At 45.3% G+C, this 27,261-nt stretch overlaps 2 protein-coding genes across 2 annotated transcripts; one reads left to right on the top strand and one right to left on the bottom strand.

Moving 5' to 3' along the window:
- Nucleotides 1–1,830: 1,830 nt before the first annotated feature.
- Nucleotides 1,831–8,937, bottom strand: map3k8 (mitogen-activated protein kinase kinase kinase 8). Its single transcript, XM_070928260.1, is given in 9 exon segments — nt 1,831–2,717; nt 2,806–3,052; nt 4,103–4,255; nt 5,140–5,246; nt 6,108–6,369; nt 7,627–7,794; nt 7,914–8,285; nt 8,889–8,918; nt 8,920–8,937. Coding segments are annotated over 9 exon segments (1,470 nt in total). The 5' UTR covers nt 8,926–8,937; the 3' UTR covers nt 1,831–2,592.
- Nucleotides 8,938–9,534: 597 nt separating this feature from the next.
- On the top strand, nt 9,535–19,950 carry mtpap (mitochondrial poly(A) polymerase). The gene is made up of 9 exons (XM_070928269.1): nt 9,535–9,715; nt 10,333–10,499; nt 10,589–10,822; nt 11,253–11,477; nt 12,999–13,210; nt 14,636–14,862; nt 16,125–16,217; nt 16,317–16,390; nt 18,580–19,950. The coding sequence occupies exons 1-9, from the start codon at nt 9,535–9,537 to the stop codon at nt 18,916–18,918; spliced, it is 1,752 nt and encodes a 583-aa protein (XP_070784370.1). The 3' UTR covers nt 18,919–19,950.
- Nucleotides 19,951–27,261: the final 7,311 nt, after the last annotated feature.

The raw sequence follows: 27,261 nt of genomic DNA, 5'->3' as shown, positions 1-27,261 counted from the left end.
TTCGATTGCATTAGATTATGCAGGTACCCAATAAACTGGTGAGTCAGTGTACAGTTGAAACAATCAGTCCTTTTTGTGTACAGTAAAAAAAAAAATGTAGATTCTTCTGTAATAGGAAACATGGTGAGTTCATTCACTAACAGCAAGAAGTACTCACAAGACAGTTGTATCCGCTATTACCAGCAGATGGTAGTATTTGCCTTTCACATTGATAGGGAAACCACTGAATATCACCATAAACACTGCCGCCTTCAGATCAGACTCCGAGGCAAGCCCCGCAGCAGCTTAGCTCCACGCCCACTCACATGTGACGCTTTTAGAAAAAGGGAAGAGTGGGCCTGAGCTACAGATAAGAGGAAAAACACGTCAAACCACTTTGGTGTCCCCAATGCAAAAATCAGTAGTAGATACTGCCAGTGACTAAATATGAACAGTCAAAAGTAATGTAGTAGAGGGCTTAGCTAAAACCTGATTCATGCCTCATCTATGCGATCTAGCTGGGGAATCCAGGAAAGCCCACATTAAGCACCTTCCAAGGAAATGTTGCTTTGTGGGGTTTTCAACATTTTATTGCTCTTTCCTGCTGACATACTGTAGACTGTGTAGCAGGGACATTATCAGTGTCCTGTAGCAGCTAAACATACAAAAAATATGTTGGATGCCTGATGCCTGCAAAAGACAGTGGCGGAAGAAGTATTTCAGATTTAGATGTAGATTCTTTACTAAAGTAAAAAACAGTAATACAACAATGTAAAAATACTCCATTACAAGTAAAAGTCCTGCACTGAAGATCTTGCTCAACTAAAAGTACTAGAAAAAGTTAAAAGTAACACAAGAAAAGTACTTCTTGTGCATTTTGCTTTCTCAATGTAATACATGGTACAGGGGTTTTTTACACCGTTGTGTGTTTTTGTTGCTAAATGATACAGTTTTGGGCAATTTCGGTTTCAAAAACCTCAATCTTACAAAGACATTTCTGGGAATTCAAAAGATACGTGAAAGTGAAACATATCAATAAGACCAGAAATGGTTTGTTAAATGGTTTGTGAAATGGCTCTTTACTCACTGGAGCAAAGCCAGTTTAGCCATGGTCCCCAGAGGATGAATCCTACTGACTTGGATGATCCCGACTTTTTCTTTAGCGCCACCATGAGTTTGACATTTGTGGTTTTATTTAACGATGTTATTGCATGTTAGCGTGCTGACATTAGCATTTAGCTCACACTAAATGCACCACTGTGCTTAAGTACAGCCTCACAGAGCATATAGAATGGCTGTAGACTCTGAGTCCTGATCTAAAATCTTATTTTCTCACATAGTGAGACTCACATAGCCCCATGCCAGAGTCCACATGGGTGCATTATGTGCAGAGGCTGCACTTTCCAGTAGGCTGGGTCTGATTCCATTGACTTTTAACAGTAAAGAGAGGGAGCGAGAGGGGAACTCAAGTGTTCCCCGCCCACTCTAATGCTACCATGGAACCATGTTCCCCAACTAACAAACAAAGCTCTGTCCTTTCCATTAAAACTAATCACTGATCAAGACTCAGTCATTTCTGTATCAAATACCAAATCTTTGTATGCCGCTTTACAGCTGGAAATTATGAACCTCTTGCTCCTGAGAGATAATGTCATTTACATACTGTATGTCAGCGATGCCAGCACAGAGCACTTACAGTCAGGACATTGAGGTAGAAAAAGAAAGGAGTCAACAGACTCAATGTGAAACACCGTGACATTGTGAAGGTTTTAATTTCACGGGAACCTCTCTCAAAATGAGTCATCTGTTTAAATGACTACTTGAAGTAGTAGTGAATTATCACAGACAGTGTGGGATTTTCATTTTATTGCATTTATTGCATAATGACTGACATTCTTTTCTCTGGGCAGTTTCTATGTTCAATACTAAAGAAAACACAAGTAACAACTGCAAAAAGCACAGAAGGCCTCATCTCACTGGATGTACAAAACACAAATCCGGTATCACATGCATTCCACAGAAGCGTCATTTGCACAGCATCATGATGCTATTACTGTTCCACAGGAATTAATAAGAGGAAGTCCATAAAGAACTAAATACGCATGTATGTTGCATAGTGCACACATACTTTTAGCAGATAGCTTACATATTTTTAGTGATGGCGAATAATTTATTTTGAAAGACTATTAAACATAGTTTCATTAGAAAAATAAAGAATACATGATCACTGTGTTAACTACCACGCTGAAATATAGCATGTACAAGAACCCCATAGGGAGCACTGGGAAATTATACCAACAGCAAACAGTTAATGCTCAACAATACACAATGCATCTCTTCTAACCACTGTCCTGCAGTGTTGTTTAGTCACATCAGTCCATTTCAGCGTCAAGGCCGAGCTAATCCCATTCGTTAGAAGTCATCTTGAGTCTTGTAAACAATTGTAGTTCATCAACGAGCCATGTCGCCTGCAGCCGTCCATCTGCGTGAACTGTTCATCAGTCCTCCGACAGTGCGAGTGAGTGAGCCAAACCATGAAAAGGGCTAAAAAGTAAATTATCATTTGGCTTCCATTAAAGCTCAGCCGCACAAATGGTGAGCTGTGGTCCGGTGCTAGCCATATTCTGATGTGGGGGGCCCTGTCACCAGTTTACAGTAACCTGACAAGGCCCCCAGGTCGATGTACAAGGAGCCCTTCCTCCTCATGTGGCCGGAGTCCTCAGAGTACAGAGAAGATTCTGCAGAAAAGAGAAAGGAGTATATGTTTAAATAGGGCTTGTTATTAGTTACTGGAACCAAATTGACCCTTAAAACCCAGGTCCTTACCCTGTGTGGTGTCGTGGTGCTGGCTCTGCTGACGTAGCATGGTGTGGGTGGCCTCCTCCAGGGCTGAGTCAAGGCTCCAGCAGCGCGGCTGATCCTCCCTGGGCGGGTTGATGGCCTCGTCCTTCAGCAGCTCCGAGGCAGAGCTCCGCAGAGCTGGGTTCCTCTCCAGGGCTCGCTCCAGAAAGGAGCGCATGGCCAGGCTGCAGTCCTGCGCTATGTCCTCCAGAGGGGGGGCCTGTTTGTGGATCTGTTGGGAAAGAGATAAGGCAAAACTGGCGTTAGAAAACTGCAGCGTGTGAAGAAGTCGCAAAGACAGTCAAGGCTTCCAAATAACCAAACACAACAGGACACGCAGAACTCCAGCAGCTTTGACCCAGTTTTCTCTTTTGAGTGTCGCCGTGAGTAGCAGCTTGTAAAACAAGTTTGGCTGTGGTAAAAAGGAACAAGGACAAGTAGCAGAGCTCAGCCTGTAGAACTGAATCAACCATGTAACGTTACTTCTCCATGACAGCAGTTTCATGAGGAAGTGAGTAATTGTCTAAATCAAAAGAGCTGATAATCATTTCAAAAACAGAAACGGGACTTCTTGAAAGCAAAGAGCCCATGTCATGGAAACCCTTTAAAAGAAACAGAAGTGGTTGACTGTCTAAATGGGCCATCAGTCACATTGAGCCTTTTTTTTTTTTTTTTTTTTTTTTATATCTCATGATGATCTAGGCTGTGGAAGACCTGAACAAGGTCATGGAAAAGTGCATCACTCTTTCACATGCGGCAAGATACAAGATACTGTCTATCTCGCGCCATGTGTCGTGTTAATAGTTATGCTCGGGGCTCTGTGCGGGTGTGATGCTGAATGCAAAGAAAACCCAACTGTGGTTTTTGACATTTAGCAGTTGTGGTGAAGTTAATGTGATAACTGGCCACAAAAAAAAGGTGCTTTGCAGCGAACAGAAATTGATCAGGCGTGTTAGTCGTGTTTGTGTCCGCCTGATGAATCTTTAAGCTCTGTTTTGGTCTCTACTGGGGGAAACATCTTAGCTGCTAGTCGCTCCGCCATGTTCACCAGCTAACTTTGTTTGTCTGCCGTTTGGAGCTCTTTCGCTGAAAAACAGCTGCCCCCTGGGGCTGAAAACAACACTAAGAGACCGGTCAGGAGGTAAGTCAGTGGATGTCACCCTCTGGGGACCATGAATGTCCGAGCCAAAGTTCTTTGCAATCAAAATTCAGACCAAAGTGGTGGACCAACTGACCAAAACACTGACACTAGCGTGGCTCATAAGAACTGTACAGTACTTACAATGTAGAGGTAGGATGGGTAGGCAGTGCGTGGGTATCTCCGGACCCATGGGGGACTTCCAGTCTGCATGTGAATGATGGTGGTGCCCAGGCTGTAGATGTCGGTCTTGGTGTCATGTCCTCGACACAGAACCAGCTCCGGACTCATGTACATCTAAATGAAAGAAGGGTGACATAACATGAATTAGATTTAACGGGGCTGCAGAGGGTAACGGCAGGAGAAGGTGTGAAAAGTGGTTCCTCTTTATTGGTTTCTAAAATGAATGTATCAGCAAAAAACGACAAACAGGAAAGGGTTGTTCGGTTTCAAGGAACAAGCTAAACTTTAGACCCGCGCTGTGTGTGTCAGGGTAAGGGCAGTGCAGGAGTGTGGAGTGTGAAAAGTCAACACACTACCAGAGTTCATCTGTTTCTCTGCTGGAAATTCCAGCCTGCTCTCCCATGTCAATATAATGCCTGAGCAGCCCAGCGTGTTTGCTAGCTCTGTCTCTCGCATTATTACTGCTATTATTACTGCTGGGTGTCTGCCCTGGGACTTTCCACAAGCCAAGCCGCGAGAGGCCCAGGGTGCATGTAAAAAGGCCTACACAGACTGCCACATGAACAGGCCAAAACATGGGAAAGCTAGGCAGGCGCACGATGGGAGAAGAGTCTTCTTGGGATTAATCCTAAAAATTTCCCAAGTGCTGATTACATCTGCTCTGAGAACCCTAAGCACAAGCAGACTATTATTAGCCTCAGTGAGGTCAATAAGAGCACTGACTGCTCTGCAACAAGCCTTGCCAATCATTGACTTTGTATAATCATTTTGGAACAGACGGAGACGAGTACTGACAAGTCTGAAGACACATTTCTTTAAATCCCCGGGGACGGGTAGCCATAAGTCAAGTGCTGCCTTTTCTAGTAAACAACACACGCTCAAGATCAGAGATAGAAAAACAAGTATTGATTCGACTAAGCAATTACAAAAAAAACAACAACAACAAAAGACATGTTGGGTTCGTGCATTCATTGCAGCCTCTTGGCTTGTTTTCTTACCTCTGTTCCTCTCAGGTCTCTGGGAATATATACGTCCTCTGTCATCTGCACCGTCAGGCCAAAGTCCACCAGCACTGCCTTGTCTGACATTAGGACAATGTTACTGGCTAAAGAAAAGAGAGAGAACAACAGTTAGGATCCACAGATTTTGCAGAGCACAGTATTTTAAGTGTTTACGCTTTGCTGTGCAGGTTGGCATTGCGTTGGCACTGATTTCAAGTGGGAGAAGGCCACTGAAGCCTCCCAAGAAGAAGTCACATGCTTCTAGCGAGGGAATTTGACAGATAATTTGAGGGCGAGCCTTTCGTGAAAAGTCTCATCCTTGCGCTTAAAAAAACCACACCGACGTGTAATTACATATTTTGATCGCAGGCAGGAAACACTAAGAACCACAGCAACGTGTCAGAGGGCCAGGCTGGCCATTGTCGTAAGTCACTTGCCTCTCTGGACCCTATTTAACCCCGAGAGAGCACGAGAAGCAGGCTGGAATTTCCAGGCAACCAAACAGCCTTTAGGCCACGAGGCTGACAGACTGTGCTCCGGAGAATGCTTTGATCCCAGCTGTGGTACAACCAGCGCGGAACTACCTCACATCAAACCTCAGCCGAGCCCCACCCACTGTAACTAGCATGTCTTCTTGTAATCTAAGTCACTGGCCCCAGATTTCTTGTCAGTGTGACCTGGCTGCCTTTGAACACATCAAAAAAAAATGTGTTTGTCAAACCTAGTGTGTAAGATTGTCAGCGTCAGATTCCTGTGGTCTGTTTGGTTTGTGGCTGTTTGAACTGATTCACCTCTTTTCTGCTCAACACTGAAGACTCTCTAGAAGTACTGTATCCGTCTGTGGCTGACGCAAAGACAACATCATTTCCTGACCCACTTGTACAAGCTTGGTACAATGTGTACATCCATCATCAACACTCAACAAGTGAAAGGCGTTTTTTTTTTTGTTTTTGTTTTGCTCTCACGTTTTATGTCATGGTGGATGACGTTGTGCGAGTGCAGGTACTCCAGGCCGCGCAGGGCTTGCTTGGTCACCCAGATGATCTCGAACTCCCTCATGGGCCCACAGCTGTCCAGCTTCTCCAGGACCGAGCCGCCCTCTCCGGCCTCCATGAACAGGTGGACGCTCTGGTCCCAGAACAGAGCGCCATAGAGCTCAGCGATGTTCTCGTGGCGGAACCGGGCCTGGAACTCCACGTCGGCTGCTTTAAAGTTCTCCAAAGGGATCTGTGAGGATGATGACGAGATGTAAATAAATGCGTCATCACAGGTCGATCTACTTAAACCAACAGTTCGACATTTTGGGAAACATGCTTATTTTGCTTTCTTGCCCAGAGTTAGATATGAAGATTGATACCACTCTCATAGCTATGTGGTAAACATGAAACTAGAGCCAGCAGCCAGTTAGCTTAGCTTATCATGAAGACTGGGAGTAGGGGGAAACAGCTAGCCAAATCCACCTACCAGCAGCTCAAAAGCCAGCTAATTAAAATGTTACATCTTCTTTGTTTAGTCTTTACAAAAACGCTTGGTGTTATGGGTGGCTGTGCTGGGTCATTTTTTGGCCAGGTGTACTAAAGGGACATGAGAGTAGCACTGATAAAGCCAGAGCCAGGAGATGCTTAGTTTAGCTTAGTATAAAGACTGGGAACGTGGGTTAACAGCTAGCCTGGTTCTGTCCAAAAGGCACCCCTGCACCTCTAAAGACCACTAATTAACACATTTTGTTTAATCTGCACACAAACAGTAAAAACAACAATTTGTGGTTTTAGGAGGTGCTGTCTCCTTAAGTTTATGACACGATGGACCAACTTCTGAATGATGACTGACTGATGACACTTTAATAATCTGCTGATATCCAGGAAACCTATTGTAACTCAGGTGCCAAGCATAACAGTGATAACAGTGTGTACAATACACTGAGTCTACATAGCATTCTGATGATAACATCCGACTAGGACACCTTCCTCGTTTGTTGATGTTTTCCTTGTAGAAAAGAGTGAAAAAAACAAACACTGTTCACCCCTCCTCCAGGTGAAGAGTGCAGTATCAGATAGATTAGAAAAAGAACGGGATGTGTTTTGAAAAGTGTGCCAGGAACTGTAAGAGTTAAATCACAAAATTCCATTTTAGTGCAAATCTAACATCGTAACAAACATCCAGAGGAGCTGTGGGAAGTTACTGTTAAATGTCCCTTCTTGCATTCATCCGGGCCCATTTTGTAAGTTTGTTACGAAAACCTGGTTCTTCTTTTAAGAGCACTGCTCTTAAAAGAAGAACCAGGTTTTCTTCCATTACTCCTCCTTTAAAAAGGGAAAACATACCAAATGTCATGTTGACATTATCACTCATTGTTCAAACACAGGAGTTGCTGCCCTGTGAACAAATAGTACTTGGCAGGTGCAATATTAATATGGCACCTAGAGCAAGCCTTCCGAGAAGTCAGCACAGGCTGGATTCCAGTCGCTGCTCAGCAGGACTCACCAGTTTGCAGGCCATTCTCTTCCTGGTGGTGGTGTCCTGAGCCAAGTGGACTTTCCCAAATGAGCCCTTGGGCACGAGGCCAGGGCCGGGATTCTTGTAGGTCAGTTTCCATGGAAACAGGAGCACGTCCATGTTGATCTGGTAGCGGCCTTTTTTTACAGCCATGTCCTGTAAAAAAAAAAAAAAAAAAAAAACTTTAAAAAGAGAAAATACTTTAATGCAAGTTTTTTTTTTTCTAAGCCGATCAAAATGTAAACACAGTGAAAGACTAATTTCCTTGCACACACCTTGTTCAGCAGGACTCCCATCTCCTCAGTCAGGTGCTGGAGGGCTGCCGCCTGCATGTTGGAGAGCAGGTTGACAAAGGACAGGAGGTCTGTGACCGTCCCATAGCGAATGCCACCAACCCCGTCGCCGTAGTCCTTCTGCTTACTCCCCGAGCCCACGGAGTCCCCAGCCTCCTCATTCTCATCCATCTCCTCCTGGGAGAGACCTTCCTCTTCGAATGACAAGCCTGCTTCCTCTTCCTCCACTTCCTCAAGCTGATACAGGGTCTCTGCAGCGTTGATGATGTCTTCTATATTCATGTGAGCCAACAACAGTTCAACTCCATCATCATATTTGTAATCCATCGTGACGCTTGACTTGTGGTCCTTGATCTAAAATTTTAAAAAATCAGGATGTCAGTTTATGAACATCTTTCTGCTCAGTTCAGTTCAGACTTGCAAGAGAGTTCATCTGGAGCGCAAGATGTACAGTGACACTTCACTGAAGCATGAAGCCGGCCTGACACAGCTGGGAGGGGCTTAAAAGACTGTTTTCCAAGCAGATGAAGGGAGTTTCACAGCAAAGCTGGGAAGCCCCCAGGAAAGCTTGGACCTTATTTTACATCTATAAAAGACCAACTGCTTATAATCTACAAGAAAATAAAAACTCATTAATAGTCGTTGGGCTGCAAAACATTTAAAAAATATATATATTTTTTTACAGACAGAGGGATTTCCCTGCCCACCAAACCCCATGATAAAATTGAACAAATAAGTCACTGAGTTACATTTATTTATCACAATCTAAAATTGCAAATTCAGAATACCCGCCCTCCAGAAAGAAAATCTTAACAGTAATAATTCGGGATGTTGTACAGAAGTTACAACCAACCTCGAAAACATTTAGCTGCTATTTTTGGATTTGCAGCACATTTCAGCGCACCTCATCATCGACAACGTCAGATGAGGCACAGTAACGAAGAAAGCACGCCGTACTTGCCGTAATCTTTGAGTCAGAAGCTTAACGCGACATGTCGTCTCTCCATGGTGCGTCTCCAGGCGGCCAACACCGTCTGACTGACTGCCTGAGAGACGGCGGGTTGGGTTATGAAGGAAGTAAACAGAGGAAGTGCAGTCGGTCGACGCGTGGGTGGCGTAGGCTCTTAATGTCAGGTGCCGTCAGTGAGGTCCTTCTCGGTCCCGGCGCGTTAACGTTGCTCTCCGTAGGTTTCGTTTTCCCTTTCTTCTGTTTTTCTCAGACGGAAAAACAAATTTCACGCGGATCCGTCGCTGAAACGCAGGGTATCACCTTCCCCAGAATAGCTGGGTGTTTTCCTGTGGGAAAATGTGTTTAATTGTTTTTTTGTTGTTGTTGTAAAAGCAACTCTTATTAAACAATGGAAATATAACGTATTAAAGACGTTCATGACACATAGAATAAGTGGCCTACTTTGTACTGTGAACATTTGCACATTCCCATATCAGTATTTTGCACATCCATGCACAGCGGTACAGCTCTTTCATTTAAATAACAGTCACATTAACAGTCATTTTTTTGGTAATGTTTTTTCGTCAAACGTGATTCTGATTCTTCATCGCCCGGATTTGATACCTCTCAGTCGCCGTAGACAGAGCCGCGCGCATGCGCCTCTCCGCTTCTCTCGGGGCAGCAATGGCGTCCTCCTTCGCAGTGTGCAGGTTACAAGTGAGGGGAAGGGGCCGCCTGGTGAAGTGTCTACAGAAGGTCGATACATGTCTTCACAGGACTATTGGAACAAACGTAGTTGCTGTGCCAGGGCCGGCGCTTCGGAAAGACGAAGCGGGTTAGTATATCAAGCCGTCAAACAAACCAAGTTGGCCATCGCCCTGATACATAGCGCTGTCTCCAGTCATTCCAAACTTCGTTCAGAAATCTCTATGTTTTCGGGGGTAGCCTTGGCTATGGTACAAAATGCGTGACATATTTCAAAGAAAGTTAAAAGCTTAAGAAATACTTAGGGTGTCGGTGCAATTCGGCATTTTGTTTGCCCACCAAGGAGTCCTAGTTCTGTAACATTACAATCCTCTCCAAAAGTGATTCTCCCTGTCATTTCAGATAAGATTTGATTTTCATAGATGCTGCTTTATGGATGATACGTATGCCGAATTGAAAAGTTGTTTCTAAGAGTTCATAATACGTCCTATGTGACGTATGAAACTTGTGTCTGTGATTTGTGGTATGCGTATATTTGCTTAACAGTGCCACATACTGCAAAAGTCTCGGGCACAAGTGATGCTAAAGTCTTCAACAGCTATTTCTGCAAAGATTGTCTGACAACAATATTATGCTAACTACGCAGGGACATGGACTTGGACAGTGGTGAGAAATAAAAGTCTTCCACAAAGAAAAACTTCCAAGATGTTCATGTAATTGTTGAATGTTCTGCTTCTTTGTTGTCAGATGAAAAGGATGGACACAAATCTTTGTATGCCGTCCAGGCGGAGAGACAAGAACAGGCACAGAGATCTGTTCTTATCAGCTGCAACCCCAGAAACAATGAGAAGAAGTTCCTTAAGCATTTATCAAGACATGGAGATATCAAGAAATGCTTCTTTTATGAAAGCTATGTAAGTGAATGAGCAAGTTCCTCTGATGAATAAGCATCCAACATATTTTGAGGTGCACAGTTGGATGAGGGAATTGTGTTATTCTCCAGGGCGTGTATGCTGTCGTGGAGTTTGCCGACCGGGAAAGTGTTGGCTCGTTGCTTGAAGAGGCGGTCATCCCCAGCGTCAACCATGAATCCATGGTGCCTTTTAAATCGAGACTGCTGTCACTGAGGAGCCTCGGCTCGGCTGACTCGCAGAGCCAGCGGTCAGACCAACTGTGCCACCCGCAAACCACCATTCCCATCAACGAGCTCATTCAGAGACTGTCCCGAGAGGAAAGTGTAAGGCTGGCCGGGCTATCACACCCAGATTTAAGGACTAATCCAGGACTAATCCAGTCCATATATATATATATATATATATATATATATATATACTACTACCATTTATACCTGCATACATCACAGTATGTGTGTGTATTCTGTTCTACCTGTTCTAGCCTTTTATTCTTCCTTATCATTACTGTACACCTGCAACTGCAGTATCGTATTTTATTTTTGATATATTATATTATAGATATTTTTTACATGCATGATTTTCTTTTATATGTATAGTTTGAGCATTGTTGGAGGGAGCCGGAGAGTTAAGAATTTCATTGCTAATGGCTGCGTCACTGTAATTGTTGTGCATATGACAATAAAGAGCTTGAAACATGAGATATATGCTCCAAGGATTGTGTTAACCGTGGCCTGTCTCCTCATTTCCCCTCAGATAGACCAGCAGGCAACCTCCCTGACGGAAGCCTACCAGCTAACAGAGGAGAACAGCCGGCTGCGTTTCCTCGTCTGCTCCCTGCTCAACGACATTGCCGCTGCTTATTTCCCAGAATGCACCATCAAGCCATTTGGCTCGTCGGTGAACGGCTTTGGAAAGCTGGGCAGCGATCTGGACATGTTTCTGGACCTGGATGGCATCAGTGGCAGAAAAGCAAAGACGGTAATAATGGGAGTTTGGGGTCGTCACCTAGTAGTTGTCTTTAGACTAAAAAACCAACGCCGCCAGCTGACAAGGGATGATTGCATTCATATTGCCAGACCATAACATTTTCAGTTTGAAAAAGAGAAAGCTGTGCTTGATAAAACAGGGGAAACACATCTGCCAGAAAGAAATATCTGCATTTTTTGGTACTTGGTGACACTGATTCGGACCACATTGAGCTAGACAAACTAAAGCACCTCTTTCCACCTGCAACAGCCAAGCCTTTCCAGCAAAAAGTGAAACAGCTACCAGCTGCTGTGGCCACGGTCACTTTCCACCCTTTGAGTTTTGTGAGGGCTGAGTTCTGCAGAGTGAAACTGAAGATGGCTATGAACGACAAAGACCAGAACAGGTTTTTAAGAGCTTTTCTTTGAAAATCTTTGAAGCTTTTACTTTGATATTTAAAAAGCATTATCTTGGTAAAGGACATAAATTCAGTTACTGTTGCCTGGAATTGCAAAATTGTATAATGTTAGCAGAGCTATATGTTTTGAAAGTATCAAAGTCATTTGGAATTAAGTGGGCAAATAAAATGAGACTTGTACTCTACTTCATAACCTTTTGCAGAAGGAATAGTTGCAATAATGGTAACACACTTTAACCCCCCTGTTTAGCATTTGTAAGCAATATATAAATGTGTGTGTGTGTGTGTTTTTATATATATATATATATATATATATATATATATATTGGTTTATAACACACTATAATGTAGTTGTAAGTAGATATAAGTGTTTATTAATGTATTTATAAATGGAGGCTGGTACATAAACCGATAATGAATGACAATATACAATAACACATTGGATAATAAAACATAGGAGAAGTTATAATCCCTGACAAACACTCATCTGCTTGCAACTACATTATAGTGTGTTATACGCCAAGTGTTTGTATACTGCTACTGTGTTCTTTTTTTTTAAGGTAAAAGTACAGCCATTTAGTCAATTATTCTGCAACTATTTTGATAATCGATTAAGATTTTAAGTCACATAAGTCACATTTCAAGCAAAAATGTCAATTGGTTCAAGCTTCTCAATCGTGGTTGGGGGGGGGGGGGTTTGCTTTTCTGTGTTTTATAACTAAGAAATATCTTTGGACTGTTGGTCGGACAAAACAAGACATTTGAAGACGTCACCCCGGGCTTTAGGACATTCTGACACTATTTTATGACCAAACTCTTAACTGAGAAAATAATCTGCAGATTAATTGAATGTGAAAATGACACTTGTGATCAGTTGTACCGTTTTATAATTCTTTTGGATTACCACGGTGGAGCAGTTCACGCAGTGGACCCAGGTTGAAGTCCCTGCTGATATGTGTGAACATAATGAAAACCCAATATGGGAACTTTGGAGGGAAACAATATAGTGTAGTGCATAGATTGAGAGCACATGGTGTAAAATAAATATAGTGCATTAGGTCACAAATAGAGAGGGATTTAGGGTCATTAAACATCTCTAAACTCTGTGCGTGCAGCCAAAGTCAGGTCTGTCCCTGGAGTACCAGATGAAGAGGGCCAACTCCGAGCGGGCCGTCACCCAGAGCATCCTGTCCGTCATCGGGGAGTGTGTGGACCAGTTTGGACCTGGGTGTGTGGGGGTGCAGAAGATTCTCAATGCACGGTGCCCCCTGGTCCGTTTCGCCCACCAGCCCTCTGGTTTCCCGTGTGACCTCACAGCCAACAACAGGTATCCACCCTGCGTACATCTATTGGTAACGTTAACACGTTCAACGTATGAACAACCATTTGTCGTGGCTCTGGTGCTGCAGAGGTTTCTGAATGGGTCAGTTTCATTCAGTCGAAAGGGTCACGTCTCCAAATGTCAATTTGAGTTGGTCATCATGGGCCTCTCGCTCTACAGAAACTGCTACGTTTGTGTCGTCCTGAATATCGTTTTGGCCACACTGACATCGCAAAAGCCCCAAACAGAAACCACCCCTCAGGCAGGAAGAGCTGTGATGGTTCAGTTGCACGATTGCCACAGTGAAACTGAACAAGAGGGCCAGAGAGGGGGGATTGTTTGTGTTTCACTTCTTCCCTTCCAACCTTAAAGACATTGTGGTTTCTGCTGATGGCACAACACAACTACACAAAACACACCTGCCAACGAACAGAAAACCACACTCCAGTTTCTAAGGAAATGGAGTTGAACCACCCGCTGTGGGTGGATGTGAGGGGGACTTTTCTCAAATCGTGCTCGAGATCTTTGAAGCGCAGCACTTTCCTGCCCGAGGTGTGTGTGTGTGTGTGTGTGTGTGTGTGTGTGTGTGTGTGTGTGTGTGTGTGTGTGTGTGTGTGTGTGTGTGTGTGTGTGTGTGTGTGTGTGTGTGTGTGTGTGTGTGTGTGTGTGTGTGTGTGTGTGGCAAAAACAAAGAAAACTGACTGAGGCAGTCGCTGTGATAAGCGGAAGGCTGCTCCCTAGTGGTGGCTTTGCTGTGCTTTTAGTTTCACTGACCTTTCAATTCAACATAATACAGTATTTTACTTTCTGAACTCAGGAGGCTGCGAAATGTTGGGATCAAATTGTTTTTTTTTAAATCAGAGTTCTGTGTTCAGTGTTTCATACAAACTGCATTTTCTTACAGCCCTACGGTTTTCAAGTAAAGAGCAAAACAGAGAACCGGTGCACAAATATACTTAAGGGCTTGGACTAGCATCAAGTTTACTCGTGCTTTATATAAGTATATACTAAACAAAACAATAGTGGGATGCTTACACTACTGGTAAAGAGCATTGAAAATATGATTCCCTTACATCATGACATATTTAACACAAAGGGTCGACATGCTAAAACAGGTAGTAATCTGAAGGTAGCCCACTGACTGTTCCAATCATTTTCTACTGAAATCGAGGCACCAGCCAAGAAGGGAGAGAGTCATGACGTACAGAAGCACAAACACATATATTACAAGCAGGTCATGTGCAGTTTAAATGAGACAAGAAGCCCATGTGGGGACACCGTGCCCAAGGGAGCATCACAACGCAGCTGCTGCTGCTGCCGCCGCTGTGTTTTTCAACATACTCCAACGCTGAAATGAATAGCCACAACAAAGCCCCATCAGGACTTGCAGCGCAGGAGAACAGTAGTAGTCATTCTGTATCCTCTCCACAGGGTTGCGATGAAGAGCACAGAGCTGCTGTACCTGTACGGAGCACTGGACCCGCGGGTGCGTTGCCTGGTGTTTACCGTGCGCTGCTGGGCCCGAGCCCACGGCATCACCAGCAGCATCCCAGGGGCCTGGATCACCAACTTCTCCCTCACCGTCATGGTGCTCTTCTTCCTGCAGAAGAGGGGCCCTCCCATTATCCCCACCCTGGACCACCTCAGGGACCTTGCAGGTACCCCTCAGCACCACCTTTCATTCGGGGGACATCTTGTCATTTTCTTTCAGGCACATTCATTCATCCTAGCGCATCTTTGTTGTTTTTTGTGATCAACCTTTCCTTAAAAGACACACCGTGAAGTCCGACGCGACAATGTCACGGTGCCATATAGCAACACATGCATTGCATCTTCCCTCATCTGCCCCCATTCCCACAATAGTGACATTTACACTGACCTCAGCCCCTCCCCCATAACCTCAGAATAGGTCTCAGGTGGGCGATATGATGAACTATGTATCTATATATGTGGCTATGGTCTATGCCATAGTATGTTTTTAATATCGATGTATTAGATCATTGTGGGCAATGATACAAACAATTGGCACAACTGCTGTCTGGTAATAATCAAAAACAATAACTCTATAAGGTCAAAATCTTATATCTGGATATTCAGGTTATTACCAAGAATAACTTGATTTAGCAGCATTTCAAGGTCAGGTGTGACCCAGCAGCCTAGAGTAACCAAGCACGTCCTTTCATCAACAGCCCGGAGTGTCTGCAGGTGCTTTGTTTGGTCCTACAATCCCAGTGGTCTCCATTTTGGCTCTGTAGATGACTGAAGAGCATACCTTACCTTTTTTTATTACCATGTATACATTTGTAATGAATGTGTCCTGTGATAATGCAACCACCAGCGCACCACTGCAGCCCCTCCATCTCTGTCTCTCTCCCCCTCTCTGTCACCTTGGCTGCCTGATAATTGCCTTCCAAAAGCAATCTACCCCCCCCCCCCCCCCCCCAACACTACCCCGCCTCCTCCCTCCTCCTCCTCCTCCTGCTCTGCCCCGTTTAGCGCAGACTCTATCACACTGAGTGCTTACAGGACAATAAAAGGCCTATCACTCTGCGAAGGTCGATGACCCCGCCTCCTCCGGACACACCAGCGGAGCATACAGCCAGCTATTTAAACAGTGGTGTAACACACAGACACACGGACACACCACCTCCACCAGCCTCATCGTGGTCAAGGAGACTGGTAACAAGGGCATTGCTGAAGAAGTAAACCCTCCAACAAAGACATGATCCGTGCTCTTGTTTCTTTCTTTTTTTTTCTTAAACCACCTTCATTTGCACTCATGTAGATGCTCCCTCTTTTCTGTTTCCTCTCCATGAGCGCACCCACGGCATCCATCTGTGTCTTGTTTATGGCCATCGTAGGCCTGTAAAGGCGGTCATTTACCTTGTACCCCCCCCCCCCCCCACTCTCGTCCCACAAGGTCCCGCAGACAAGAGCGTGATTGAGGGGAACGACTGCACGTTTGTCAGCGACTTCAGCAAGATCCAGCTCCAGGGCAACACAGACACACTCGGTGAGTGCAGAATCGGGGGCCGTGAGGGCCACATTCTACTTTGATTGATATCGATGTTTACGTTTGCGGCTAACTTCACTTCTTCTTGCTTTGTCTCAGAACAACTGCTGTGTGAATTCTTTGAGTTCTACGCCACCTTTGCATTCAACAAGATGTCCATAAATATCAGAAAGGTATGCACGATTATTCCTTGACACAAGTGAGTTAGCCCAAGGATCGCGACTATCTTTTGATTATTTAGCTAATCTCAAAGCTGGTGAACATAGTGGAGCATTTAGCAGCTAGAGAGCCGGATATTTCCCTCAGGAGTTGGTGGAGACCAAAAACACAGAGTGAATGTTGGCCTTACATTCATCAGGAGGACACAGACGCAACTCCAAATGAATGCTAATGTAGCTCTGTAACTGCTTGATGTGCAAATAGGCAACTGTTTGCCATAAAGTCTGCCATGTCAACTTGTCACTGTCCTGTTCAAAACGTTAATTGCAAGTTGAAAGAACCGGTAACACAGTACAAGTCTTAATTGAATGCTGTCAAATGAACATAAAGGCTGCAGCAGCACAGTTAGATAGTTAGATATGCACACGTGAGAGAAATTTAACGCATGTCATGTTTGCCTTATTAAGAGTACTAATAGTACTTGATTATAATATCGTATTCTCACAGAAATGTTTAATGAACCAGGAGACTCTTTTTATGTTTTTCCCCTCGCGGTGCGGGAAAAAAAAAAACCTTTTTCTTCATCAAGTTTCATCCTCACAATTAAAGCTGCACCAATAAATTGGCCGGGCCGATATTGGCTGATAATCACTCGTTGCAGATCCACTGGACAATAAGTCAATGACGATAAGAAATGTCAGCGCACAAATGCCAAAGGTTTGAAACATTGTCAACATTATTTAGTTTGCCCACCAGAGAGCATTGATCGTTCTTTAAAAAGAACAAATTTAAGGGATCCTGGTTAAAAACGTTTGTATATGTTATGTGTTTATGTAAAAAAAAAATCTGGTACCTTTATTGCTAACATCCTCAAAATAAATGCAGTAGCAGTCTGTCTGTGAGTCGGCGCCGTCCAGCCTTTGGGTCACCCTGCTACTTGGATGGCTTCTTGAAAATCAGACCGTTGCATCACTGAAACCTGAACAAGACAAATCTATTCATAAAGGACTTCATCACTCAAGGAAACCCGGTTCAGCTTCCTCTCAGCGTTTCCTCCAAGCCCCAGAGCTGAGCTCCAGCAGAGAAATCTGTTGGTAATAAAGGCAGTGTTTGGTGGAGGGCGTCTTCCCGCGCACACAGAAGACAGCTGTCCTTGTCATATGTGATTGATGCCAGCCCCACGGGGCCCGGCACCCTTGAGCTGAGATCCCAATTAGAAGCTCCACCAGGCTAAGTGTAAACAAACACATATTTATTGTATTTAGACCCATATTCAGCCTGTTGTTGCCTGCTCTTTTTTCCTCTGTAGCTGCGCAGGAAAGTTAAGTAAATAACCGTAATATCCTTTTTATGACCTATTACTTTTGCCCCCAGAAATTCACTTGATAAAGTAGGTGTCGATGCTTTGGTGGCACATTATATGAGATGCAGGGACTTTGCCGGTGCTTGAAGTTTAATGAATTGATGCCTCTGGGGAAGAGAGACCCTGCAGCCTAATATATGAGACTAATATCAAGTTTGACACTGCAGAAGAAACCTGCAGGTAGACTGCGGCCGTGACCCATGCATATAGGCTTTCACCAGTGGAGCCACCGCCATAAATCTGCTTTACTGTGCTACAATTCTTTGGTTCGCTCCCTTCTCTGACTGATGGCTTTATGTTGCCATCTTCTGTGCCTCCCGCACCCCCCCACAGCTCCATCCCTTTATCCCTCCAGCCCCTTTACTGTCAGGCTTTAGGCAGGATACGGCATGCAAAGTACCATGGCAGGTTCTTGACTTCTCCCTGACCCACATATTGATGGTTCATTTGATGGCCACGGCTTCTAGACAGAGGTACAGATCACATAATGCTTCCGTCGCTAACACGTCCGGTGTGCATAGCTGGCTGTCATATCAGCTAGCTCAGTCTTGCCCCTTTTTTTTCTCCCCTTTCCAAATTCTTGTCCCTTTTCACGACTCAAGTCAAAATGCCTTCCAGAGCCGTGTCCACGTCTCCCCCCCTCTCCCATCTGCTAGCCTGTGGAGAAGTGTTCCAGTCAACTCCGAGTGCCCCAGATACAGCAGCAGAGAGCTCAAACCATGACCAACAAGATAGATGGACCATAACATACAGTACATACAGGCCTTACGGCTGCTGCTGCTGCTGCTGCTCAGGAATGTGTTTTCATCTGCCCCCCATTGTCACCTTCCCTCTCTCCAGGGCAAAGAGCAGAACAAGCCGGAGGTGGCCCCGCTGCACATCCAGAACCCGTTCGAGACCTCCCTGAACGTCAGCAAGAACGTCAACGCCGCGCAGCTGGACCGCTTTGTGGCTTTGTGTCAGGAGAGCTCCTGGCTGCTCCAGCAGAGTGAGACCAACACCCCGAGAGGTGGCAGTGCAGGCAACTCTCCCACACCTTGGGGACTCGCTACCCTCCTGCTGCCCTCTCAGGTCGCCGGGGTCAAAAGTCGCAAGAAAGGGAGGCGGGAGCCGGCCAGTGAGAGGATCAAGAGCTTGCTGGAATCCTTGAAGAATAACAATCAGAAAAAGAAAAGCTAGGACTCTGGTGTTATTGTCTGCCGCCTCACTGAGGAGCTGAGGAACAGCTTTTGCAGTGGAATTCATCTGCCGGACTTTTGTTCCAAACGTGGACACTGGAGGGTGTTACTGAGGCCTGTATGTGCATATGTTTGGGAGCTGGAGTAAGGGAATGATTACCGGGTACTTTACTGTACCCACTCTGTTGGAATTAAAGTCAATACTGTGGAAACTGACGCTCATGCAGGAGCTAAGACTGTAGAGTCATCGGTTCGTTTGATTCATAATCTGTTGTGCATGGATGTTATAATTTACACTGATCGCCTACATAATCTGTTTACACCTCAAACACAATAACTATGGATATATTTTTTTGTTATTAATTCAATTATTATTGCATTTATTCAGTCAAACTTTTATTGGAAATTGAAAACACTGGGTTCGGTTATTATGGCGTTAAAGGGTATCAGACGTGTCAAAATATAACTGAGTACATCATCAATTGTTTGTGATAACTGAGTCAGCAGTCAGCCAGCCAGTTGAAAAGGCTGGTTCTCAAGTGTGCTTAGCTGCCTGTGTTTTCGGGTAAGCCAGCAAGCTGCACAGTTTCGTTGCTGCTGTAGTCTGATGCATTTGATCACAAGTGTTCCTTGTGGCAATAACTGATTACACTAAGGCCCGAAAGCACAGGAAAACACTCAAGCAGTTAAAAAGTCAAATGAGCTAGTGAGAGACAAATAGCGGAGTAAAATAAATACAGTTTTAATGTATTTCATCAGCTCATTGGGAAAACAAGGAAAATAAACAGAAGGTTATCTTTTTTTGCCAACTAATTGGGGGTTATGAAAGTGTAAAGCTTTATATTTCTTTTTACACTGAAACTATTTCACTTATAGTATTGTTAAGGTATTCACAATCATTTCGACTCGTCTGATAACCTTACTGCCTTCTGTCCCTTTCGGGGCTCTATTGCTTTTTAAACAAATGATGGTTAAAAAAAAAAAAAAAAACGGTCCAAAGAACACTCCCAACAGCTCTTTCTCAAATGTTACATCTGGATTAAAGTTTTTAGCAGCAAATGCTCTGAAACGGTGACATAATGGTGCTAGCGTGCGTTACAGTTATAGTAGAAGTAGAAGCCCATCAACTTGGTCACCCAGTTCATTGGAACCAAAGTCAGCAGCTTTGTGGTGAAGTCTGCAGAACAGATTGACCCTTTCTGAAAACCCACTGGTTGATATGTCATGTAAATATGCTGGAAGAGACATGTCACTTCAACTCTTCTCGGTTCAGCTTCCAGCTTACGATGCCTGTGTCCGCTAATCGCACTGCTCGTCCAAACCGAAGTTGCCAAGAAGTCGAAAACACCAAAAAGGTCATTCTTTTCACAGTTACGTAACCTGTGTGTGTGTGTGTGTGTGTGTGAGAGACGGAGGAAAGAGGACCTTAGGGTGCATGTGTTAAGAGTGCATGTGCAGGTTCACATCCTCGGAGTGTGTTTGTATATGTGTGCTTCGGGCCCATGGGACAGCGTTTGAGGAGTGGGGAGTGCGCGGCCCACAGCTGTTTTTCCGCTCATTGCCGCGGGAGGTCAGGAGGGTGAGAGGATAGACTTTTAACTGCCTCCTCCTCCCCTCCGACCACCCGTCCACCCGCTGCCACGGGGGCACGGATGGGAGGAAAGGAGTGAGGCGGCCTCACACCCCCCTGGGTTTGAACTTCACTCACTCCTTTCTCTTTCGAATTCAGTGTGCCTCTCCTTCTATCTCAGTCATCTCTCCTCTCAGAGCGTTGTTTTTTTTTTGTTTTTTTTTTATTATTATTTCCATGAGTGAGTTTCTGACTGATGGGTCTGCTCTGAGCAACAGAGTGGTTGTGAAACGGCGGTGGTTAGAGAAGCATTGGGTGGGGAAATCAACACCTCTGGAGAATTTGATGAAATGGGACTGCTCGGTATTGTGGGGTTCATTTGAAAGAGCTAGATGTCAGCGCCATGGATCTTCTGATTCGCATTTGGTGGTTTAGAATGTGCTGTGCTGCTTTTCTTTTATTTATAGACCCCTCTAGGATGGCGCACTCTCCATTTATTGAGCAGTTTATGGGGTAATTACAGGGATAGATAGAAACTGTGGCCACTTGCCAAAAGGTTGCCACAGGTCAATGTCAAGGTTAATCGTGTTTTTTTTTTTTTTTTTTCTAACTCATCCCAACCATTGCAGTGTCAAGGTTTTATGTGACCGTCCCCCAGTGATAGAGCACTTAAGTCTGCAAAGGGACCAAGGTTGTGTTTGGCTAACCTGCCCAGCAGTGACCTTCCTCTGGGGTGGTTGCAGGCGGCACACTGTGAGCTCTGATTTATTAGGAAAACTGGCAAAAAGTCAGATGGATTGGCCCCCTCTCAGGAAGTCCAGAGGTTCAGCGGGGCGATGGCCAGAGTTTATGTTTCTACCTTTTTCTTGGCTCCTAATGCGCCTTCAGAGCCTGAAAGAATGTAAAAAGATGGCCCGAGGGTTTGAAAAATATGGGAGGGATTTGAGACACGGTGAGGGAGGAAAAGTTGGAAAAACAACAAGAAATGAAAAAGATATTGGCATGCATTTGAGGTTGAATGCCCCCTGTTAGCGTTGGAGGAAAAGGGTTTTTGCTCCTGGAGAACGTGGTGTTTGATGTGGAGGCCTTATCAGTTGGAGCACTTTCAGAAGTTATTTTATCAAGCCATCCGATCACCCCGCCACTCCTTCCACTTACCTCCACCGACTCCACAAAGACCTTGGGAGCAGTGTGGAGACTGTAATCTCCAAAGCATTTCCCCCCGCAGTTCCACGAATTGTCCCCACAACATTGTGAGAGGTCATTACGCTAGTTTCTTGGCTGCCCCCGGGGGGAACCCAGGTTCCCCACTCATCAACACCTCAGTTTGTTTTTTTTGCTTTGGATAGGAGGTGGTGAGATGGAGCTATGTGCATCTCTGGCTGCAGAGCTTCTACTGTGTAACCGCAGAGGTGTGTACCGGCTGAAAGAAATGTGGTTATGGAAAGTAACATTCAAGTGACCCCAGGCAAAATGCAGCAGCCCGTGTCTCCGTGTCTCCACGTCCCGCTACAATGAAAACATGAGGTAAACTATTGGCGTCCAACTCTTATGTGTTTGCGCTGTATGGGAATGCCTGGGACTTACTGTACCCACCAACAGTACCATTGTTTCAGTGTAGGACGCATGGCTGCCTAATTGGAGCCTGGCACAGAGTTACTGGCAACCAAAGCCAACCTAGTGTCACCGACCGTGGTGGTTTGCACATTCTTTCTCCTACTGGACAGTAGAGAGGCTACATCCATTCAGCACCGGGCCAGGTCGGGCCCCTGCTGATCGGGCGGCGACGGACGATGAACTGTCACGCGGGTACGCCGCACACAAGCACACATGGCCACTGTACCGCTGCCATCAGGACATGGGGCGGGTACCCATGGATACATCCACAGCGCTCCACCAAGCTCTCCTGGGTGCCTTTACGCCGCGGGTGGAGAATGCCTGTGTGATGCCACGTATATACACATGTGATGCGGGTCCCCAGAGCTCCGGCTGCTGCATTTAAACCGTCACGTGTGCTTTGTTGTTTTGTCAAAGCTGCCGCTGTGCCATGAAGAGGCTGAAACGGATTTGATGTGCAGTGTTTAGATATACGAGTTGAGAGTTTCTCACTTGAACTAGACATAAATAGGCTGATGCTTTATTGTACAGGTCTGCAATTCAATACTCATTACAGGGAACACGGAAACATGTTTTTTTTTTTTGTTAAACTTTAGTTAGCATTAAGTTTATAAGAGGCTGAACTGCTCATTCGTTCAGTATTGGCAACCTCATACATATATTTCAGCTGTTCAATACATTTACCATAAGTGATGATTGTGTGCAGGAGCTGCTTTTTGTTAAGTTGTGCCAATTGTGTTGACTTTGCACACTTCAGCTTCACCAGTGAGCTGGTGTAGCAAGGAAGACCTTTAACCAGGGGCGCTTCGTCCGCGGATCACAGGCTCGGAGGTTCGAAAAAACAAAACTGATATAGGACCTTCAAATGTACTGGTGATGTAACCCTCATTCAGCTGAACAAAGCAGCAGTGAGCCCAGTGTGTAGGATACGGACCCTGAACTGAGCACCAGGCCTGTGTCCAGAATGTTTGGCCTTCTGTGGGCGGCCCCTAAAGGAGGGTATAGACGATGCTATTCCAAGAACAGTGGGACTGGAAATGGGGTTGAGGGTACAGTGTTGGAGCAGAAGAGATAATAATGTTGGCCCTGTGCTGGTCGGGGGGGGGGGGGGTTAATCACTAACATCCCCCTCTCCCTCCTCATCCTCACGAGCCAGATTTCTCCTCCCTTTTCTATAAGAGCTTAATCTACAGTCTGCACCACAGCCAGAGAGGGGCCTTATCAGCTGTGTGAGAGGCCGCATGTCAGCTCCAGCCTTTGGCTCCCTTCACCGGACAGACCTGGCCGAGCAGATACACACTCATATGGAGCCGCGTATGCAGCCACAAGGCTACTTCAAGTTCACGCTCAGCCCGGACAGGACTGCAGCAGTATTTCACGGAGGGAATAGATTCAGAAGTGATGAAGGCTACAGAATATATATATATATATATATACAGAATAGTTTATAGTGCTGGTTCCTGGTCCGTGAGCAGTGAGCAGATCAATCAAAAAGTGATGTTCCCTTTTAGAGGTGACATTCTTTGAGCATTCCACAAGAAAAAAAAAACCTGTTTCTGTCTGAGAAAGAGACACTTATTATGTGTAGCATGAAGGCTAGCGGCATGGGTCTAAGGGTGGCAATGTGTGTCTGTGGGGCAAGTCCACCACTTTGGTCCAGATTGAAATGGCTCGACAGCTATCGTGTGGACTGCCATGACATTCATGGTTCCCAGACGATGAATCCACATGCCTTTGGTGATCCCCCGACTTTTAACAAGTACGACTATGCACTATGCACTGTTTCTGTGGGCGTGTCGCCTGGTTGTCGCTCGCATTCCGTCAGAGGACGTTTGCATGAAGTTGAGCTTTTTGTCAACTTTCCGCTGTTGTGCTGCTGGGCGTCTTTTTAAAGAGGTCTCCAAAAAGAGTTCATGAATTCATAGTTTATTTGGTGTGACATCTCCGACAATTCTGCGGAGCGACCTGATTTTGTATCCCAGTGAAATCAAATGGTTCGCTCCGATTACTCGTTTTAACAAAGTTCACCAACACTGAACACTGTGTTGCAGCATAAAAGGAATCCATGTGCATATGTTAAAAAAGGGGCGGCATACCGCTTTTCAGGCCACACTCCTGCCTGTGTTTGGGTTCCTTTGGCTCAGATCCATTCAGACGTAATGGCATTCATTCCGGGAAATCATAAAGATGCAATTCAGAGGCTCTGTTTTTATAATCAGAAACTAGGGGCTCCTCTTTTTTTTTTTTTTTTTCTATTATTTTTCCAATCAAAGCCGCAGTATTTCATTCCCCCTCAGTTTAAAAGATTGTTTTCCTTTGGTGGTATTGCTCATGCAATATAGACTGCGACCTCCGCACTATTTTCTATGGAAAATACCCCCCCCCCCCTCTACTCCTCCACGCACAATTAATTTCAGATGTCACTTGTAGGTGGCTGGTGAATTCCTGAAATATTGGAGTGTGTGCGTTTTTTTTTCTCCGCCTCACTGTATTCCAGTAAGTACAAATTGGAGATCTGTTCATGAGAAAGACTGAAAACAAGCCTCATGCTGCCGGTGCCCTACAGAGAGGGACTTATTCAAACTCGTCATTAGCCTGCTGTTGGGAGCTGGGACCACAGAGGCGTATTAGAGGCAGGATAACCGTCCAAATGCCACACTCAACTTGGATCATCAGCATTGTTTTGGTTGCATCCACATCCACAGCCACCGTGACAGCAGTCAGATGTCTGTGCTGACCTATAAAGGCAAAGATCAGTTTATTAGAGAAAAGCTGGAATGTTCAGGCTGAGTGGAACACACTGATAGGATGTAATGCCTTTCCATCCATCATGTGTTAATAATCACTTGGAAATGAATGTATATATTGCATTTACAGTAGGCAGCTAGGGGGACAGCTTCTCTGATGCTCTCATGCTTTAGCTTAGGGTTAGGGTTAGGGTTCCTAACCCTAAGGCAGCATGAAGCAGTGCTTTTTCAGAGTCCCTGGAAGGTGGAGATGCTTCAAGGGCAGGACGGAAACAAGCACTTAACGCGGTGGGCTCAGCTCAGGACAATATGGACGAGAGGGTGGGAGCCACAAAGGCAGCTCTGTGTTTCAGCATGAGCTCTGAGTGGCTCTGCTGGCAGGCACACATAGATCAGCATTGTGTCTGTGGATAGTCCATGGAACCCAGTGTTCAGTCACACCCCCACAGTGTCACATGAACTCATCCAGATGTCTTGAGTGTGCATCGCAAAATGGGAATCAGATTTGTGTTGAAAGAAAATGCAAAAATGGGGCAATAGTACTGTATCTCAGTCATCACAGCATCACTACGAGTGGCTGTTGTCACAGCGAGGAAGGCCTACGCCTCGTATTTATCTCTGCAGCTAAAATTGGGGGCGCAGATCTCGCGTCACCTCTTGCACTCTGACATGAAAAATCGACACCGAGAGGTTGGATAAATATAGGCCCTGAACTAACTGTGGAGGTATCCACACTCAGAATCAACCCAAATTCCTAAACATCTGAAAACGCCTGCTTCTGTCACACATCACAGCTCCTCGCCTCAGACGGCTCCTGATGCCTGCCATCGGCACAACAGGATTGAGGTTAGCTCTGCAGGAACGAGAGAAAAGGAACAAACGTAAACTCATCCTCGGGAGTATTATCCTATTTTTGCGGCACATTTCCATTCATCTCTCCCTTCGCCTCCACCTCTGATTTCCTCAAGATCAGGGAGAATAGCGGAAAAGGCAGAGATGAAACACAGATTACCGCCTCTCCTCTCTCCTTTCCCCCGCCCCCCCCCCACCACCATCTCCCACCTTCCTCATTGGCTCCAATTAAACTGGCCCTGGTTCCTCTTGCGTAATAAAACCCCAATAAAACCCCCTATCGGCTTCCTGTGCAGGTTCATAGTGTGGTTAATGAAGCCGCTATCAGCTCGCAGGGCTAGACGAGGTCTTATTAGAGCCAGTGGAATGTGGCGAGGCCCACTGGATTAGAGGCTCCCAGCTCATTAGAGAGCATCTGTAGCGGCCCACTTACATGGGAGACTGACTGGCTGACCAGACTGATTGACCCGTACTTTTTTTAACTGCATCCACTTTCTCTCAGTGTGCCTCGTTCACTTCCGTTTCTCTTGGTGATTTCTAGCCAGGGATGGGCCAAAAATAATCACCTATTCTGGTTGATCAGTCAAAATCCTCAAAGACAACGAGGTGCTTACTTCATTAAAGCCCCCTTGTCTGGACTTTAAGTGGACTGTGGCTTCTTTAAAATCATTCTGATGACATGTTTTTGCTGTGTGTTGCTTTCAGTTCAGTTATTCATTTTTTGACCACTAAGGGACAGTGCGGTAAACGGCTTAACACCTCGTGAAGCTGATGTGGCAAACATGTTGGACAGACAGTTGCGTGTTAACATACCCAACAGACGCAGAGCGACATTAGCTTTCATTTGGAGTCAAATCTTATCTTCCTTGCTAATGTTATTCCAGTTTTCACCCTTTCAGCTCAGTTTTGGTTACCACCAACTCCCGAGGGAAATACGTGAAGTTGTATTCCATAAATACAACTTTACTGTATTTGGTTGGGAGATTAGTGCAGATTTAAGCTAACCACATGCCGCAGTATGTGGCAAATGGCCCAGTCAGTTGCATCTTGGAACATTGCCCCGTTTTTGACAGAAGGACAAACTTTAATGTCAGTAAGCGGCCAGAGTGAGTGTGACGTAGAGGTGGCACACAGGAAACCAGAGAAAGGTTATTATACTATCAGACTACAGAGGGACACTCTCACAGTCACTGTACATCGCTGATACTTTGAGCTGTGCTTACCTCAAAGAACAAAAAGAAGAATTGTGAAAGCGTGAAAAACATGAAAGCAACAGCTTACTATTCGAAATATCCAGAGATCCCTAAATTGAGTGACACGACCAGTCGAGGTGTCGTCACCGCAATGAAGTCGACGTTCACAGGACATGGCGCTCCAGATGTAGTCATTAGTGATTCAACATGTTACTTCCAGTCCGGGGCACGCTCAGTCAAATGGACTAGCAGGGAGAACTGTGCAAACTGTCGAGAGCATAATCAAGAAGGCACAGAGCAGCAACGGCGACCCTTACATTGCTCCGCTTGAGCTCCGCGAGGGTTCTCTGCAGTCCAAGCTGCCA

Source organism: Enoplosus armatus, chromosome 21, assembly GCF_043641665.1.
Source record: "Enoplosus armatus isolate fEnoArm2 chromosome 21, fEnoArm2.hap1, whole genome shotgun sequence".
NCBI classification, from domain to species: domain Eukaryota; kingdom Metazoa; phylum Chordata; class Actinopteri; order Centrarchiformes; family Enoplosidae; genus Enoplosus; species Enoplosus armatus.
This window is presented reverse-complemented; position numbering and strand designations above follow the sequence as displayed.